The sequence below is a fragment of the Branchiostoma belcheri genome, unplaced genomic scaffold (assembly GCF_001625305.1).
Source record: "Branchiostoma belcheri isolate BF01 breed outbred unplaced genomic scaffold, Haploidv18h27 scaffold1, whole genome shotgun sequence".
Lineage (NCBI taxonomy): Eukaryota > Metazoa > Chordata > Leptocardii > Amphioxiformes > Branchiostomatidae > Branchiostoma > Branchiostoma belcheri.
In genome coordinates, this window is record NW_017802379.1 from 1,666,983 (window position 1) to 1,678,201 (window position 11,219).

Consider the following 11,219-nt stretch of genomic DNA (forward strand, 5'->3'; position numbering starts at 1 on the left):
GCTTCAAGTATAAATAATGAGTTATACTATTAGCTGACGCATCCGACCGTTCTAATTGTGACAATTCAAAGTAATCATAATTAGCCTACTTTCTACTGAATAGCCAGTCTGTCAGAAAAGAAATCGTAGGCGATTAGAGCATGCGTAATTGTGCGGAATAAAAACAGGTTTTCGAACGGACATCTTCAGGACGCAAGACCGGCGGGAGAGACTACACGTAGTTGTTTCATTCCCCCAAAACTTGGCTTTTTCGTTAAAATCGACATTTGTTTTGCAATATCTTGCTTCAAAATTCCGACACAACGTCATCAAAAGACAACTCTATTCCACAGAGATTGCACTAGTCTAAGAAAAGTACCAAAACTTCAATAGCTCTGGTCGACCCGATTTCTTGGGCATTCTGAAAATGCCGCTGTGTGTTCTGAATACCAACCTCGCTGGAGACGCCGTGGTGCCAGACGTGGAGGGAAAAGTGGCGTCTTTCCTGGCGGAGCAACTTCAGAAACCACCAGAGGTGCATAATTAATGTGAAAATTCTATGATTTCGTAATGGTGAATGATGAGAATGTCATACTTGGGACATCTGTAAGTTAATCAAAAGTTAACATACATCACGATGCATATATCATGTTAATGCAGAGGTCATTTGAACAATTAAAGAAGAAATTTACATTTAACACCGTGTTACATATCAAGATCATATTTCATGGAGGTATGAGATCTCGGAATTCTAGTTAATAGAGTATATCTTATCCTTACAAGTCGTTAGAGTCTTAAGCTTACGTATACTTGACATTTACTGCAATTTCTTGGCACATTTTTGTCAACATCTCACACTTGAAGCTTTTAAAATCTCCCAGAAAAAAGAAGCTACGTGAGGAGTAGCTAGTCCTTTTATTTTTGGGTCACCGCCCATCAATAGCTAGCAGGAGCCATAAAAAAAAAAAAATAAATAGAAAAATAACACCCGCACCCCCTCTCTGCAGCGTGTGATGGTGTTTGTCCGTGCGGGGCAGAGGGCCACGATGGGCAGCACGGCCCGGCCCTTCGTCCTGTGCGAGGTGTCAGCCGTCGGCTCCTTCGCCAAGGAGGAGCACAAGAAATGCCACGGGGAAGCCTTGAAGAAGTTCCTGTCTGACAACATGAACGTCCGCGAGGAAAGGTAAAGCCCCTAGTTGTTTCTCACACACGTCCCTTTCCCCGACCACCAATCAACTTTGGTAGCAGTTTTACCAAATTTACCTTTCTGTAGAACGATTCACATCGAATTTGAATTTGAGTTAAATTTGAGTCAAATGCGTCCTGTATTTTCTTCGCTTTATAACCATGTTTCCGTCAAATATAACTTTATGTGTTCCAGAGTCGCTGTTCTCTTGAAAAATCTCGACCGTTCGGACGTCTACTGACCACCCGACGCAGAGCCGTGCGACTATAGCAACCACGATCGGATCAGTAACTTGCTGGATGGACACTAGTTATCATAAGAATAAAAGTTAAACCGACCGCAACTTTTGTCTCTTTTACATGTTTTCTTGACAACATGTTTAGTTATTTCTTCGGTGAAAAGCAATATCCGGGGTGTCACAGTTTCACGGTGGAGATGTCGCCGCAAAAATAAAACTACCGTACATGGCCCGCCCTCTGGCCTCTACCAGGCTTCAGAGGTGGTTTAATAATATATTAATAGAAAAAAGGTGTTAGAAAGAGAGAGAAGTTGGCTAAATTGACAGATAACATGCCAGGGGAATAAGTAGGGCGTTTGGAGCACCGCTTGCCACTCTGAGCTCCACAGGCATGTTATCTGTCTATTTGGCCACTCTTTCCAACCTCCTCAGAAGCCTGGTAGAGGCTATCCGCCCACCTGTCATTGCGAACTCTATCAGTCCAACATGGCGCCGGCCGGAGTGAACCGCATGCGATGGGACCTGACTGCAGAAGACATTCTCTCTCGTACCGACAGTCTCATAGCCGAGACCAAGGCCGTATACGACGCCGTGGGCGCTCTCAAACCGGAGGAAGTCACTTTTGAGAACTCTCTTAAGGTAGGATGTGGTAAACTCGGCAATTTAAGTGTAACATGGCCACGGAAGTAAGGCCCCCCTCCCCACTATGTACATTGCACAGTCATCCATATGTTGACATATATTTTACCTGCCTTTCGGAAAATTGCAAAGTATTGCATGCAGCTTTGATTGATGAAGTGTTAAGAGCTTCCGATTTTCTGATTAGGTATTGTACAAATATTTGCCGACTCATTCATTATGTGGCTGTGTGCCATGCAATTCACTTACTCAGCCGCTAGGCTATATTAAATCATTTTGCCCTTGAAGCACTTTCTAATAGACGTTATTAAACATGTCCAAATCATCGAATGAGACATACATGCATGCCTACTCCCTCGTTTACATTGCAAGCAAAAACAAGCCAATTGTACTATAGACGCAATATACAATAGCAAACATTTTTCTCATTTGCTGGTAAATTTAGGTCATCATTGTGTACCTGGTTGTCAAGACGACCAAAGAATAAATAATTCAGAGAAGATCTAATATTATCCCCCAGAGATAAAGTAAAACAATACCAGTTGACAAACCCTAAAATCATCACTTGGTGTAACCAATTGCAATGGTTTCTAAAATCTAAACAGTTTCTAGTAATAGTAGTATGATCCATTCTTCTCATATTCTGAGTGGTGCAGGTAAAACTTGTCTGGTGCAGATAAAAATGCAAAAAATGCAGAAAAAGGTATTTTGAGCCCTGCATTTTCGATTTTGTGTACAATAGAGCTTTAACATACCCTTTGAGCACCAGTGGAAAATTACTGCATTGCAGATTTTAAGACATGTAGGTCAGAGGTGAAAAGGACACAAAAGGTCTCTCTGCTTTGCTTCAGTGAACACCAAACGACCTTCTGAATAGGTTCTTAGGCATGCAAGGTCATACCTCCTGTTAAACATTCAGACGAAACAGTCACACAGAGAAAAAAAGGAGTAAAGAAATAAAAAAGCTTTCATTTTCTTTGGCTGCGGGTCTAGATCAAAACTACGTATATACTTAGTCTAGTTACTCAAGTACATGTATATACAAAATGTAATTGTCAAGAAATACAAGTCACTAGAATTAAATCTACATGTAGTATCATATATATGATATTTGAATGGTCCTAGTAATTTTTAATATTCCCTGCACAAGTGCAAACAAAAGGATTTGAAGCACAGGAATGGCATTGCATTTGAGCCTACTATGGATAATGCTGATATTTGTATAAAAGACTGCTTTTGTATTAGAAAAAGCTCACGAAAACTCATGATTAGTCCTACTCGTTTGTAACACTACATTAAATACTTATGTTTGCTTTTGTTTCAGTAATTAGGATGTTAAATTTTATTCCTTACCTCTTTTTTGTACTATGTTCAGTTGTTGTTGCCATCCAAATTGTAAAATTACCTTACAGTTAAGTTCTTCTGTTTGTTGTCCCCAGGCCATAGCTGACAGCGATGTGGAGTACTCGACATTCCGCAACATGCTGGACTTCCCGCAGAACGTGTCTCCTGACAAGGTCATCCGGGACACCAGCACCGAGGCCGACAAGAAGCTGTCAGAGTTCGACGTGGAGATCAGGTCAGGCCTCGAAATTGATTTTTCTTATTATTGTCCCAGCACTGTCCCGAAAACAAATTTCAGTTGTCCCGAAGTGAGGATGAACTGTCCCAACCGGTACCTGTTTTTCGGGTATTGTACGACTTCAATTTGAAGTCATATTTAGTTTGCTCACATTCTGACTCCCAGCTATATGGCTCCTGGACACCAAGGCCCAGCAGGTAATAAAATTAGGGAAAAGCAAATTTTGCACTAGTTTCTGCACTTAGGTCTTCAATTCTTTGGTTAAGGACCCATAATCAAGATGAAACAAAATAAAATTCCATGGCTTACTTAAAGACTGTCTGCCTTTCGTCCCCAGTATGCGTCAGGATGTGTACGATGTGCTGGTGACCCTACAGAAGAGTGACAAGTCAGCAAACCTCTCGCCGGAGTTCAAGCGCTACCTGGAGAAGCTCATCAAGTATGGCAGGAGGAACGGTAGGGCGACTTGAAATGAAGGCAATATTTGCAAGCAAAGTGTTCAATGCCTCCCTTCTCTTATACAGTGTTGATGATATGACCTAGACTAAGTGACACAAGTTGAGGTTTGATCAGAGCACTTACAATCAACTTTAAAACAATGGACCAACAAGAGAAATTTGTTTTTGTTTTGATTACATTGTACACATGTATTTGAGTTGCAACAGCACAATTTGTACATGTAAGTAATGTAAAGTTTATTTACGCAACAGCTAAAGTCTAGACCTCAAGAAGTAACCCATACATAGTTGTATTTACTGGATGGTAACACATAAAGAACCATGCATGTGTTAAAGTATCTCAGAAACAAAGCAACAGACAAGCAACAATTAGTGGACTGTACAAACACAAACACTGATTTTGTTGTCAATTGTAGTTCATCCGTATAGTTCTGTTGTTTTACAATCAAGAACAGTTATTATTATTATTATCATTAACATATATCATTAACATAAAGATACATTTTTTCTGTTGTTTGTGTCTTAGGTCTCCACCTTCCCAAGGAAACCCAGGAGGAGATCAAGAAGATCAAGAAGCGACAGAGTGACTTGTGTATCGACTTCAACAAGAACCTGAATGAAGAGAAAACTGTCTTGGAGTTTAAAAAGGAAGACTTAGGTATGAGAATGTGTACGTAGTTACCTACTAAAGGAGTTAAGCATTGTATTGCACCTAGAGCCTTGCCTCTAGTCCTATGCCTGAACGGGTTTCGATCAGGCACGGTTCTGGATAGTCTTCACGTAGCCAAGAACGTAGATTTGCCCCGGATGTACAAGATAGCGTCACTACATGTACCTCCCTGCACCTCTGACTTTGTTGTTTATCTGTTTTACATTCTTTCCTATCCAGCTGGTTTGCCAGATGACTTTGTGGACAGCCTGGAGAAGACTGATGCCGGACTGTACAAGATGACCCTACAGTACCCACACTACTTCCCCTGTATGAAGAAGGCCAGGGTTCCCTCCACTCGGCAGCGGATGGAGAAAGCCTTCCAGTCCAGGTATGGTAACTTTCAAGGCACTATGTGGCCTGGGAAGTACATGTAGGCAGACATGGGATTGAGAGGCCATGGGTTCGATTCCTGGCATTCTTGGCTAGATGTTTCCCCAAAGTTCACAAAGTTTATGATAATTTCTGTACAATAATGCACTGTGTTGGCAGTGGTTTTGAACAAAAGTCTCTTGAATTTAGGATATACTATTATATGCAGAGATTTGTTTGTACATTTTGATAATGATCTAATTTTTTTTGTACCAGGTGCCTTAAAGAGAACACGCCTATCTTGGAAGAGCTGGTAGAACTAAGGCAGAAGGTGACTATATTTTTTTTATATGTAGAAATATTAGATTGTAAAACTATGTACCTGGTACATGTTATTATTCTGACATTGTCTTTTCAAAATTAAAGTATATTAAGGCTCAATGATGGAAATTATAGATCATGAGATCAGTGAAAAACCCAGGAGTGCTGACTAAAAGGCTGTTGAAAGGTCTGTCAAATGTTTGAAGGTTTAATGGTCTTGTTTCTGCAGAAATTCCCACTGACATGAACCATGTTTTTGTTGCAGAAAGCGTCCCTCCTTGGTTACCCCACTCACGCTGCCTTCATCACAGAGATGCGCATGTCTAAGACAGCCGAGGCTGTCGCCTCCTTCCTGAGCGAACTCGGGGAGAAGATGAAGCCTCTGGGCAAGGAGGAGATGGAAATCTTCCTCAAGTACAAGAAGGAAGAGGTGAGTTTGGTGTGGATCTCAGGGTTATAGGTTTGAATCCCAGCCCAGCAACTGGTGCTCTGAAATCTCATTGCCCACTATAAAGGTGAATACGTACGTGTTTCTGCATAACAATGTATACATTATGCAGCATTGGCATACATCGTGCTGCTGTGTTGTCTATGTTACAAAGCACTTTGGGTAAGGGGGTGAAGTCTGCCATCTCAAATTGCCTTGTTGAAATGTAGAAACACAAAATAAAAACATCCAAATATTTGACAGACATGCCACTCTCTCATCAGTTGAACTGTTGATTGCCATTAGTTGAACTTCTAATGTGATGAACAGTGAGGACCAGTCTATTATAACAGCAGAAAAATCATCAGCACATGTGTTTTATTTGCTTCTTCATACAGTGTGAAAAGTTCAACTATGAGTTTGACAATAAGATCAGTGGTCCAGACTTCCGGTACTACATGAACATGGTGGAGGAGAAACAGTACGCCGTCGACCACCAGAAGCTCAAGGAGTACTTCCCCATGGAGGTGGTCACCAAGGGTCTGCTGGACATCTATCAGGTACCAATTTTATGTTTACTGAAGAACCTCAGTTTCTTTCTCTTCTTCCTCTTCTTCTTGAAACAATTAAGGTCAATGACCTGAACCAGACATTTCTCACCATGGTAACTGGTGTTGGGTTGTCACCAATGATGTCACAAACTGAGGCTATGTACACGTACTCATTTTCACCTCAGTCAAGTGAGGAAATAGGTGTCAAGTGCCTTTCCCGAGGACAGAACAATGGGGTCTGCAAAGTTTCAAAACACAGAACCTTTAGATTCTAAGACTAAGCAAGCTATGCATTGTACAGTACTGTTGTTTTGATGATTCTGTTGGTAACGTTTCTTGAATTCCTTCTGTCAGGAGCTGTTGGGTCTGAAGTTTGAGCAGATAGAGAATCCCCAGGTGTGGAATGATGATGTGACTCTGGTAAGTCTGTCTTCAGTAGCTAACTGTACATGCATGTCTGGCTGATAGATAAACCCTTTGGCATCAAGTTTGTATTGACTACATATTAGGTCATCACAATTTTATGTGGTTTGTGATTTTAGTGGGTAAGTAGCTGTAACTTTTGTGAAAAATCAGTGCAGTTCAGCTCCCCTGGTTTGTTGTGCATGATCAATCGTCATTTATTATTAATTTTGAACGATTGACTTCTTCAAACATTTTATTATTGCTTTGGCATATACCATTAGCACACATACTAGTAATTTGACTATTTTACAGTTCAGTGACACTGTATATTTATGTATGTGAGTTCCTATGACTTATAACATACATTTAGTATGATGTAGTGGACTCTGCATCAGGAGAATTTGTGGGGCAGTTCTACCTGGATCTGTACCCGAGACCAGGGAAATATTTCCATGCAGCTGTGTGGGGTCTACAGGTAGTCATGTTACACTCTAAAGATGCTAAATAGATCAACAGTCGCAGACATGCTGGGTGTTTGCTGCACTAAGGTTTGCTGATGCTAGATCTACAGTAGCTGGCATGTTGTTGCTGTACATTTCTGCGTAGTAACCTGTCTTCTGCTGTTGTTCTGCCCTAACCAGTATGACGTGGTTGATGTAAAGTCAGGAGAGTTGCTTGGCCAGTTCTACTTAGACCTGTATCCTCGAGAGGGCAAGTTCTCGCATGCCGCCTGCTTTGGCTTGCAAGTAAGAATTTCTCTTGTTCTAGTTCTACTGTAATACAAAAAAGAGCAACACCTACTCACAAGATTGCCTGCTTTTTTGTAGCCATTTGGAGAATTTTCACAATGTTCTTGAAGACTTCTTGTTGTTTGTCTCCTGTGAATTATTGAATGAAATTGTCATTGTTTTCTAAATCCTGTCCGTTTCAATTTCACAGCCTGGCTGCTTGCTACCAGATGGAAGCAGACAGGTAAGCACATTGCTCTTGTGATTCATGTTCTGTAGTTAGTGTATAACTCTGGTATTTCTCTTACATTTACTACATCTTTCCTTGATGAAGATACCATTTATGATGGTGTATCTTCCCAACAGAAATCCATTGCAGCAATGGTTGCCAACTTCACCAAGCCCACAGCAGACCGACCATCACTACTGCTGCATGAAGAGGTGGGTGGAACATTTAACATCAACTTTTGTAATGCTGGTGCAATGGCCAAGAGTGTTCACCTTGCATTCAGTAGGTTGTGCGTTTGATCCCCGGCCGAGTCATACCAAAGACTTAGCACATACTGCTTTCATTGCTTAGCACTCAGCACTGATGAAAAGTAATGGATGATAATTGAAATGTCAGATTCTGTCCAGTTTCTTGAGTAAGTTTCTTGTGTATCTCATTACCTGGATGTCTAACCTTTATCACTGTACAATCACCTATATTGCCTTTTTTTGCAGGTGGAGACTTTCTTCCATGAGTTTGGTCATGTGATGCATCAGATCTGTGCTCAAACTGACCTGGCTCACTTCAGGTTTGTTTTTTTTCTGTTAATGCTGCTGCTAGAGCCAGTTACAGTTAGAATACTGTACCAGAAAGTCAGATTAGCAATAGGATATAACATGTAACTGGAACTGCAATCACTGTGTCATTGGTTATCAAAGGATGTTGTTATGTCTGGAGTATAAGTGTACCTGTGTAACTGTTGTTAAATCAGCACCAAGGACAGATACAGCTAATGAAGGCACTAATATTACAATCATTGTAACTCCTTTTTCTTTGTTTTTTTTCAAAATTTCTTCCATGTTTCCTTCAACCAGATACTTCCTGGTAGTTTAAAGTCTCAATGTCTTGTTCATTCTTTTTCATGCTGTATTCATACCAATTGTGGTGTACTGTCTTTTCCCCAGTGGCACGAATGTAGAGCGTGACTTTGTTGAAGCCCCGTCGCAGATGCTGGAGAACTGGTGTTGGGAGAAGGAGCCTCTCCGCCGCATGTCCAAACACTACAAGGACGGCTCAGACCTGCCTGACGAGATGGTGGAGACGTTGGTGAAGGCGAGGAACGCCAACGCCGGGGTGTTCAACCTGCGGCAGATCCTGCTGGGAACATTTGACCAGAACATCCACACAAGGGAAAAGGTAGGCCTTGTGCATGTAATTAAGACCACACCAATTTAAATTTGATGGTTCTCAGATTTTATATCAAAATATCTGCCCTACGAAATGCGACTCATTTTTGGTCTGAATTTTTTCCAGGCTGACACTGCTGCCACCTTCAGTGAGCTGTCTACTAAAATCTTGGGCGTGACACCGACACCAGGGACCAACATGCCCGCCACGTTCGGACATCTTGCTGGCGGCTATGATGCTCAGTACTACGGCTACCTGGTGAGGCTACTTGCACAAAGTGTATACTATTATGATTGGGAGATACTTAATACATTTTTGTACTTGTACTTGTACATACGATTGAGTAACCGTTTTCTGTTTCCAGTATTATTATTCTTAAGGATAGTTACCTTCTTGGATGTATGTATGACAGCAAAACTAGTAAATATTTGGAGGTGTATGCAGAAGTTTTACATCCGCTTTATCAATTGGCCAGCTACTAGTCAGTCAATAAATCAAACAATCAATCAGTCAATCAGGTTATTGTTGATAGAGAAACCTAACACTGTGTTGTTGTGTCCCCAGTGGAGTGAGGTGTACTGTATGGACATGTTCTACAGTCGCTTTAGGAAGGAAGGCATCATGAACCCTGCTGTAGGGAAGGACTACAGGGACATGATCCTCAAGCCTGGAGGATCCATCGTAAGTCTCACACTTTGTTTCTTTGTTTGAGCCGTTGTTTTGGTATCCTTTGGGTCCTTCCTTGTCTAGCCCCCTTTTAAAACAGATGGCCTTCACTGATGAGTAACCGTTGTGGACAAAATTGGATCTGTGTGCCCCTTGCTTTCATAATTGGAATTTATGACACTGCAAATATTTGCCTTCCTTGTACTGCAGCATGGTTTTATCCACAAGTTCAAAACACAGTAGAAACCTCCCTTTCCCACCTACTCAAAATAAACTCATGGTAAAGCTTTCTTGACATAGTCATAGTGATAGAATGTTTTGTTGTTTTTAATGTTTAGGATGCTGCTGACATGCTGCGGAACTTCCTGGGTCGTGAGCCACAGCAAGAAGCCTTCCTCATTAGCAAAGGGCTGAAAGTCTAATGCCTTACCAAACACTGTCCCAGCTGAGTCACCACTGTATTGAAAATACATGTACTTATGGTTACGATGGCACACGTCCAATTACCACTCAGGGAATTTGCCAGTGTTCATATTGGCTTCCCCCAATACTTGGTGCCCTAAACTGGAATTTCACAACAGCTTGTGTGCATTTAATACAGTAACAGTAAATACAGTAACTTCCTTCAAGACATTTATGACTGGTGATATTATGTGATAATTACTAGTATGATGGTATTAGAATTATGGATGGTTTACATTGCCACAGATTTATTGAGTACGAAACCACGATTAACTAGAGTTCCCCGATCTCATACCTTCGCCAAATGATGTTAATCTTTATGACTGACAAAGTTTAGATTAGATTATCCCCCCCTGATTTAAGAAATAGGAACCTAATTTTCATGAATTATATTGTTTTATCATAATCTCAACCGAAAGACAAAAAGTCTTATATTAACAAAGAATGCATTCCTAATAAATTATGCAAATGAGGTCCTGATTTCAATAAATTATGTTTAATGATGTTCACCTCAATTTAACTTTCAAATACCACAAGTATGAAATTCCAGGCAGTTATCATTACATAATTATAAAATTTTCTCATTAATTATGCAAATTAAGTTCTTTTTAACATAATCAATATCTTCCTGTGTTTCTCTCGTTGTCAATTACCAATGTCACAAGCTTCAATTGTCCTATCATGGAATGCAGCTGATTTATAGAATTTCCCCATAAATTATGCAAATTACATCCATATTTGCATAATTGTCACATAATCATATTAAGCATCACGTAAGCTACCTACATACCAAAAATCACGACGATCCGTCAACCGGTTCTTGAGTTATCCCCTTTTGAATATTTTCAAGAATTTATCCCTGCAGTTCCAGAGCAAGCCTCTAGGGGGCCTAAACTCACGCCACTTCTTTCCCAGCACAAGAGCTACCTACCATCCAAATTTCATCACCATAGCATGTCTAGATCATGAGATATCAAAACCGGAAGTTCAGCTGCAGTACCATAATAAGCCGCTAGGGGGTCCAAAATCTAATCATTTTGAGGTCTCATCAAGACCTACCCACCTACCAAGTATCAAGACAATCCATCAAGGCCTTCTCAAGTTATCGTGTTTACAGACAGACACACACACACACAAACACACACATACACGAACGCCCC

The 11,219-nt window shown here is 40.8% G+C and overlaps 1 protein-coding gene across 1 annotated transcript; it reads left to right on the top strand.

The window, feature by feature from the left end:
• The first annotated feature begins 221 nt into the window (after positions 1-221).
• Positions 222-10,321, top strand: LOC109463730 (thimet oligopeptidase-like). The gene is given in 20 exon segments (XM_019760581.1): positions 222-514; positions 987-1,248; positions 1,939-2,042; positions 3,482-3,621; positions 3,962-4,080; positions 4,609-4,740; positions 4,972-5,122; positions 5,380-5,434; positions 5,690-5,854; positions 6,250-6,411; positions 6,757-6,822; positions 7,178-7,282; positions 7,449-7,553; positions 7,747-7,779; positions 7,902-7,976; positions 8,259-8,332; positions 8,709-8,940; positions 9,058-9,189; positions 9,496-9,612; positions 9,936-10,321. Coding segments are annotated over 20 exon segments (2,421 nt in total). The 5' UTR covers positions 222-406; the 3' UTR covers positions 10,020-10,321.
• The last annotated feature ends 898 nt before the right edge of the window (positions 10,322-11,219 follow it).